Source organism: Myotis nattereri, assembly GCF_964212035.1.
Source record: "Myotis nattereri genome assembly, chromosome: 2".
Classification (NCBI taxonomy): domain Eukaryota; kingdom Metazoa; phylum Chordata; class Mammalia; order Chiroptera; family Vespertilionidae; genus Myotis; species Myotis nattereri.
The window spans coordinates 7,488,934-7,497,815 of record NC_138076.1 but is presented as its reverse complement, the minus strand read 5'-3'; the positions used below and the strand labels follow the sequence as shown (position 1 = coordinate 7,497,815).

The 8,882-nt window shown below is 44.4% G+C and overlaps 1 protein-coding gene across 1 annotated transcript; it reads right to left on the bottom strand.

Annotated features, from left to right (window-relative positions):
* Positions 1-907: 907 nt before the first annotated feature.
* On the bottom strand, positions 908-8,620 carry ING2 (inhibitor of growth family member 2). Its single transcript, XM_081114587.1, has 2 exons — positions 8,285-8,620; positions 908-2,898 (listed from the first exon to the last, which is right to left on the bottom strand). Exons 1-2 carry the CDS (start codon positions 8,457-8,459, stop codon positions 2,228-2,230), a joined length of 846 nt encoding a protein of 281 aa, XP_080970713.1. The 5' UTR covers positions 8,460-8,620; the 3' UTR covers positions 908-2,227.
* Positions 8,621-8,882: the final 262 nt, after the last annotated feature.

The following is an 8,882-nucleotide window of genomic DNA, read 5'->3' as shown; positions in this document are numbered from 1 at the left end:
ATCCAAACTTGGGCACTTCTATTTGGAAGTTTATTATTTACTGATATGCCTAATCAAATTTATGTATTAAAAAGTGTTGATTGACCTAGCCGGTTTGGCTCACTGGCTAAAGCATCGGCCTGCGGACTGAAGGGTCCTGGGTTCGATTCTGGTCAAGGACACATGTCCAGGTTGCAGGCTCAATCCCCAGTAAGGGGCACGCAGGAGGCAGCTGATCAATGAATGATTCTCTCACATCATTGATGTTTCTCTCTCCCTCTCCCTCTCTGAAATCAATAAAAATTAATTCCTTTTAAAAAGAAAGAAAGAAAAAGTGTTGAATCCTGTGTAAGTCACATTTAAAAGCTTTTGGGGGCTTTGCACATACTCATTTTTAATGGCATCAGGTAAATAGCTCTATCCTGGTCACAAGGATGTAATTATTAAGACAAAATGCTATATTCTTGAGAGAGAAAAGGGTTTTAAAACTCAACAAGTTACAATAAAATAAAATCTTAATCATACTAATATTCCTTGTTCAGGAAGTAATATAATGAACTCTAGTCACCAATTAATATCCTTAGGACAGAAGTTAATAAAATATTGTGCATTTACCTGTCTCTAAGCTTGCCTTTAAAGTGTCTTCAGAAAAAGGAGGACCTATGTATTACTTTCAACAATAAAGATTAAGAGAAAAAAAAAGAAAAATAATAAAGTATCTTCATACCTCAAAACGAAGGACAAAATTAATGAAAGAGAAAAACAAGTCATGTAATTATTAAAATCCTCACTACAGTGAAAATACTGAAGATTTCCAAAGAACCTTGGGGATATTTAAGCCAATCTCCTATTACGTGCACACGAATAACCTGACACCCAGCTGAGGTGGGAGGACATGCCTAAAAGTCACACAGGAGAGCTAGAAGAGAAAAAAAACAATTTTTTTCCAAACAAGCTGACAGAATTTTTCACATGTTAATCAAAAAAAAAAAAAAAATCAAGATCATCAGATTAGGAATGAGGAATAAAAAGTATGTTAAACATAAATATAAGGACTAGTCAATCTGCTGCCCCCTGCCACCCCCAAAAAAATTCTCTGAATATATGGACATACATCCCTTACCCTTAAAATATTAGGATTTTGGAAAATTCTGTTTACAAACACATTATTAATTGCATTGTTATAATTAGCTAATTAAATGTGAAGGTATCAACAGCACCAATACCAGAAAGTAAACGCACTGTTACTTAAAATAATATATAATTACTGATTGGGACAGCAATGAACTATAGCCACTAGCAAAACTATTTAAGCTACTGTTTGACATGAAGGCAATATTTAAAGACTAGTATATGCCCTTTGCCCAGCGAGAGGCCTGGGTCTAGGCTTCCCAATGGTGGGTCAACGTAGAAAATATTAAATAGGATGGATTTCTTTTTTCATTGCTCAACCTTGAACCATACTACATAACCCCAATTTTGCCAGTATAAGTCAGTGACAGCATTCTTGGCATTCTAACCACTCTTACCTGTCCCAATTAAAACAAAACAAAACACAGGTCCCTTATTAAGCATTAGATTGGATGTGTCTAAGCAGCAGCAGCAAGGCATTTATAAATGGGCCTCTAACAGTGTATCAAAATGCTACTAAGGAAAAGACAGCAGCAAACGCTCTAATAAGAGCACATTATTCCACATGGAATCCCAAGTTACCATCTCTAATTTCTTAAATCCTAGAAAGACTAGAGATGAACAAGTGTATGTGTAAACATGTGTCAACGGGGCCAGGGAGAAAGCTCTAAATGGTATATAGTGCTCACATTTAAATCACCCACGGTAACTGTAATGCTTGCAGAGAACTCCAACTATTATCTAACATTTTTTAAGCACGTAGAACTTAAAAAATGCCAGCAAAACTTTGGTGTTAGCCCAAAACATAGAATCACATTTTAAGTGAAAATGAAATAGGCGTGGGTTGTGAAGTTTTCCTAATGGTCACCCCACCCTCTCCCTCGTCCCTGCTCCTTTCATCAGGGATCTACAGACTACCTGGTTCAAAATATTTGGTAATTCAGTGCAGAAAAGTAAGGTCACAGACAAAGTACAACAACTTTTAATACATCATTAATACTAATGATTAAAAATTATTGCATAGTCTTATGCATTTACCCTAAAACATTTTCTGAAAGTAAATTCTGAAAGAATTATATAAAAGACAAATAACCCTTTAAAACGTGGATGGCCTTTACTACCTCGATCTTCTATCCTTTTTTGTCTTTTCAGTACTTTTGTCCATTGTTTTCTCATTATCTCCCCTGCACTTTGGGCAATACCATTTCCCCTTTGGTTTGTACGTAAGTGAAACACATGAAAAGTGAAACCACTCAATTGGACACTGTTCATTATCACAGCCGATCATCTCCCCGTAAGACACTTGGTTACATAAACAGTATGTAGGTTCATTGGGATCTATTGCAAACTCCACAGGTGACGTTTCCCTTTCCTGCTTGGCCTTGGAGCGTTTCTTTTTCTTGGCAGACTTGGATTTCTTTTCTTTAGGTGGCTGATCATCACAGTCTTCAATGCCATTAGTCATGTGACATAAGTCACGGCTCTCACTGGTTCGCTGTCTTCTGGGTCTCCTTGAAGATCTTTCTGGTTGGCTGGCATCTACCTTTGCTTTATCTGAGACTCGTTCACTTTCAGCAGGATCCTGAAAACACTGTGAATGAAGCTCCATTTGCCTTGCCCGATTTTCCACCAATTCGAGCATTTGTGTGACAATCTGAATTTTTTCATCTCCCAATTCTTGACTATTGATTAATGCTCTCTGGAGATGCTGCTGTAGGCGTTTTTTCTGGTTTGAATCATCTTCTTTCTTGTATTTTTCATAGACATCATCAATTTCCTTTAATGTTTCTAAAAAAGAAAAGGAAAAATCAGGTTATTGTGTATTAGCACATACAGCATTTTTCAAGTTAGTTATCTTTCACAGAATTGGAAAAGTTAGAATGAACTCAAACCATAAGACCACACTCTTTTTTAGTATGTGTACATTAAAAATACATTATTTCCCATACAAAGACCATATGTTATCAAATATAAAAGTATATTTAGAAATAAACTAATAAAAAAGAGAACACAAAACTCTAATATTCATTAATCAATATTAAAAACAAAATGTGCCGTAGCCAGTCTGGTTCAGTGGAGAGAGTGTTGGCCTGCGGACTGAAGGGTCCCAGGTTCGATTCCCGTCAAGGGCACATGCCCAGGTTGCAGGCTTGATCCCCAGTGGGGGGTGTGCAGAAGGCAGCCAATCAGTGATTCTCTCTCATCATTGATGTTTCTATCTCTGTCTCCCTCTCCCTTCCTCTCTGAAATCAATACAAATATATATATTTTTAAATGTGTGGCTACCTAATAATCAAAAGTATTTTATGTGACCTGACCAGTTAGTGTCGGCCTGAGGGCCTAAGGATCGCAGGTTCGATTCCCGGTCAAGGGTACCTCAGCTGCAGGTTCCCCAGCACCAGTAGGGACAAATGTGGGAGGCAATCAATCCACATGTCTCTCTCACGTCAATGTTTTTCTCACACCAGTTCTCAATCTCCCCCTCTCTCTCCTCCCTTCCACACTCTCTAGGAATCAATGGAAAAAATATCCACGAACAAGAATTTTTTTAAAAAAGTATTTTGTGTGGTCAGGTTCACTGTATACCACTTTACAGTTTACCTACTGCCATATTGTCTACACTTCATTTGAATCTCAAAAAAATCCTGTATATAAAATTTACAGGCCAGACTCTAGCTGTAAAACTTAAATTCAAGGACTATGCTGAAGATTACTGCCCAATTGCATTTGCAGGATTTAGTTCAACCAATGGCATGCATGACTCCAGAGAGACACTACACCTTTAATTTCCTATCATACCCCTGGACTTCCTTAAAGCAGAAGTAGCTCTTAGCTTCCCATCATATTAGTTTTAATGGCTCGTTTATTTTGCCACAAGAGATAATTCTGAAACTTAAACTATTTCCAGAGTAGGTTTAGGTTCATGTTCTGGCATCAACTGACTAAGCTACTAACAGAATTACAGTAAAGTCAGCATTGGATCACTATATTTTTGTAGATAACTCAGCAGTTGGTTCTAAGTAAGCTTTTTTGAATTGCTGATTTAGTTATTGTATAGCACCTGGAACACATTCAATCAATTAAAAATAGCTGAGTCACACAAAAAATATAGCACCAGATATCACCAAAATTTGCATAAGATTAGTTTTTATTCAAATGTTGTTTTTTAATCCTTATGAGATTTAACACTATTTGAAAGAGTTCTGTCTTAGTAAAGATGGAGAAACAAAAAATTAACTCTAATTTATCACACCACATACACATAGCAGATCACTGTTTAGATCCCAATATTATTATTCTAATGATAAGAACAGAAATATTAATTGAGTAAAATACATACAATGGGGCTGTCTGCAAGTAAGGTAATACAAAGCAAGAAGCTACTCCCTGAAAATTGTAGGTACTCACACCTGCATAGCATTCTTTTAAACAAAGGTCTTATCTAGCCCATTTGCCCAGGTAGGTATGTAAGTAGATTTCTTAAGAACTTAATTTTCCTCCAGGAAAAATAAGCTACATATTTTCCTGTACACGCCCCCTCCCCCCAAAACACACAAAATTTACAGAGGTTAAAAATACAGAGGAGATCTAACTGGTTTGGCTCAGCTGATAGAGCTACGGCCTGCGGACTGAAGGGTCCCGGGGTTCAATTCCGGTCAAGGGCACATGGCTGGTTGTGGACTTGACCCCCGGAAGGGGTTGTGCAAGAGGCAGCCGATCAATGATTCTCTCTCATCATTGATGTTTCTATCTCTCTCCCTCTCCTTTCCTATCTGAAATCAAGAAAAATATATTAAAAAATAAATAAAATAAAGGGGAACCTTATTTCAAATATTCTTTATCTAATAATCTAATAATCAGGGCTTAGAAAGCTAATTATAGCATACCAACACATACAGCTATACATGAGATAAAAATTCTCATTTTTAAGACACCTTAATTATGCAGTGAAAGAAACTAGTACTGAGACACGTCTGTGTGATCAAGACTTTCTCATTTAATCCCCACAGCGCCCCACGAGGAAGCCACCACTTCCGCACGGAGAGAAAGTGAAGCTCAAGAGACAACCCCAGACTTTTTTTCACTGATTTTTAGGGAGAGTGGAAAAGAGAGGGAAGGACAGAGAGAAACATCTATGTGAGAGAAATACATCGATTGGTTGCGTCTTGCATGAGCCATGACTGTGGCCCCGGGTCAGGCAGGAGCCTGCAACCAAGGTATGTGCCCTTGACCTGAATTGAACCCGGGACCCTTTGGTCCTCAGGCCAGTGCTCTATCCACTGAGCCAAACCAGATAGGGCAACAACCCCAGACTTTTAACTCTTCCAGATCTGTATGTCTGGCTTCACCAAGTAAGCATTTTCTCCTACGTTGAAAGGAAGACACTGAAATTAAGTATTAAATTTTAGCTCAAAGGTTATTTACCCAGGAAATTATGAACAAAAATACTGGAACAAAAATTGAGGTTCTCTAACAATCAAATCCCATAATAAATACTTCATTATCATAATACTTTCTTCATTTCTCTATTTTTAACTTTTGATGGTTACTTTTAAGGTTCCTGAGTAATTTCTAATAAAGTATCTTAAATAGTTAGGAAATTTCTTTGACTGCTTACATAATTTGTATCACTAAATATTGCAGTATTAGATCCAGAATCGGAAAATACTTGAAAACTAGCAAATAAATTTTAAAAAACACAAAAGTATTTAAGGTTAATATATGTAAAACAGAAAGCTTAACTCAGCACGCACATGCAGAGTGAAAACTAAATCATTTTATTTATTTAAAAAATATTTTTATTAATTTTGGAGAGGAAGGGGGAAAGAGAGAGAGAGAGAGAGAGAGAGAGAGAGAGAGAGAGAGAGAGAGAAACACAAATTATGAGAGAGAACCATTGATCGGCTGCCTCCTGCAAGCCCCCGCCCCCCCCACTGAGGACTGAGCCTGCTACCTAGGCACATGCCTTTGACCTGAACCAACCTGGGACACATCAGTTCTCAGGCTGACACTCCATCCACCGAGCTAAACTGGCTAGGGCAAAACTAGGTCGTTTTTATATTAATCTTGGAACTAATCACAATCTTAACACAGCTGAAAATTTTTTATGATCTCTCAATCATTTAAGGCCTAATACTATTTCTCATGTTAACAGAGCTACTAATGACAATTCTAGATGGTCAAAATGAAAGATTTCCTTGTAACAAATTGTCCCTCCCCAATTAAAATGAAAAAAAAAAAAAAGCTTCACTTTTGTGAAGGCAAATATAGGTATGTGTTTTTACAGAGATGTGAAAACCTTTACTAACTTCAGTGTTATCGGAAAAACTAAAAATTCTGAATATACAATTCTTAAGCATGTATGTATCATTTTTTAGGTTACCATGTATGTACTGTGTGTGTATGTGCTTCAAGTCTGTAAAAAAAAAAAAAAAACCTTTGGAGAGTTTTTCTTTGAAAAAAATAAAAATAAAAATAGTTCAAAAACAAGCCTGGCACCCAAAGTGGCCAGGCTGTGGGGTCAATCACTGCCCACCTAATTGAACAAGTTACTTAAACTCCCTGCACATTTTAATTTATCCGTGAATTTTCACTTCATAAGGTTACTGTGAGGATTAAATGAGATAATGTTCTAGACTTGACACAGCATATGACACACTGCAAGTAATCAGCATTAAGTCTCCTCCTCCTAACATGGACCAGTCCTATCAACTGTGGGTTCAGAAGACAGAAGTAAATTACAGATTCGAAAACAGAGACATTTAAGTATCTTAACATGCTACGGGCCTGAAAATGCCGCCCCAGAAGTGGGTTCCTTAGAGGCTAAATCATTAGATTTACGACGTGACTAGAAAAACAGGGAACGGGCCCAAGAAGTTCTCTCTGTAGTGTCCGCATAGCTGTTCTGTCCACGTTATGTCCCAGGTCTGCGCCCCGACCCGGGGGCAGCTAACAGCACAGCGGCCCCGGGAGACCCCTCCCTCCGCGGGCAGGCGAAGGGCCCCTAACAGTGGGCGGCCAGCGACACTCTGTAGAAAGCGGACCCCGTCCCCGCGCCGTGGGCACTGACACCAAGGGCGCCTTTCGCCTCCTCACTTAAACTTGGCGGAGGAGGGAGGGGTTAAGGGACGCCAGGCGGTTGCCCGGTCAACCACCCACTGCCTCCTGAGACCCGGAAGTGAGACGAGAACCGGAACCTACGCAGGGCCAGGGTCGGGGACGCTCCCGGGAGCTGACCGTCCTCGTCACAACTGAATGGTTGGCAAAGAGCCGCAAAATGACAGCAGACCTGTCCCCCACACTAACAGTGACTCCGCTGCGGACGAACTGACGTCCCGCACGCCAGCCCAGCCGGCTCCGCCCCAGCCTCCCGGCGGCCAGCCATTTTCCCGGCGGGCGAGAGCGCGCGTCCGCGCCCCTCCCATGCCTACGTCACGCCCAGGCCACGCCCCCCGGCGCCGGGGGCCCTCCCCGCCACACACCCCTCTTCCTCCACCCGCGGGGACCCCTCCCCTTTTAACCATTCGGCTCGAGGAGCTGGGAAAAGGCTACAGCCCGGAACTCGCCCAGGGGCGGCAGGGGAGGACCGACGCCCCGATGGCCGAGCCCGGAGCGGAGCGCGGAGGGAGGGAGGGACCTCCCCCGAGTCCGCCTTCGCGGTCCCCTCTCGCCCCCTCCCCCCGCACGTTCCAATGCATATGCTCCTAGGGGGGTGGGGGCCTCAGGGGCTGGGGGAAGCCAGGCCCGGAGACCGCGGGAGCCCGGCCACTCACTCCCTGCAGCCCGCCGCCCGGCTGCACGCTGCCTCGCCGGGCAGGAGGCTTGCGGCACGGGGCAAGCCGGACCCAGGGCCAATGCTTGTTGCTTAAAATGGCTGATCCCCCTCCACGCCAGCTGCAGCCGCTGGGTTTGCAGCGTGGGCTGACGAGCAGCCCCCACCCCCACCCTGAAGACCCCGCCGAAGTCCTCGCCGATCGCGGGAGGGGAAGGGAGGGCCGCGAGCCCGGCCTCCCGCCCCTCTCCCCGGTCCCACACGTCAGACCCCCTGTCTGTGCAGTCGAGGAGACTGTCACCGGAGAAAGGGAAAGTGTCACTTCCCCGGGCTGGCCCCGAGCGCCCGGCCCGGCGGCCCGCGGGCGGGGAGGACCCGCATGGGTAGCCCCGCGGCCCCTACCTTGATATTTGTTGTCCAGCTCCCGCAGCACAGACACGTTCCTCTGCATGTCGTGGGGCAGCGACTCCACACACTCCAGGTAGTCCTGCACGTAGCAGGTGAGGAGCCGGCTGCGCTCCCCGGTCAGGATCGCCGCCGACGAGTAGAGTTGCTGCTGCTGCTGCTGCCCTAACATCCTGCCGCTGCTGCTCGCCGCCGCCGCCGCCGCCGCCTCCGCATCCAGCAGCCACACATGCAACAGCCACGGCCGCCGCGGCCACCCTGCTCCGCAGCCCGCGCCGCGGGGACCCCGGCAGCCGCTCGAGAGGGCACCGCCGCGTCCCCCGATCTCCACTCCCCCCAAAAGCAGCCCTCACTCCCCGCCCCCGCGGTAACCAGCCCAGGGGCGGGGCGAGGGCGAGATCAGGGCTCCCTCCTTTTTGTCCTCCCTCCGCGGGACCCGAGCAGCGGGGATCCCCCCAGCGGAGCGGGCGCCGGGGTCTCCGGCGGTGACACTTCCGGCCCCCCTCGGCGTCCCCAGATGCTACCAACGCCGTCTCGCCGCTCGGATCCCCATGACAAGCCCTCCGCTGCCCCTTTTCTCCCAATCACCCGCGGC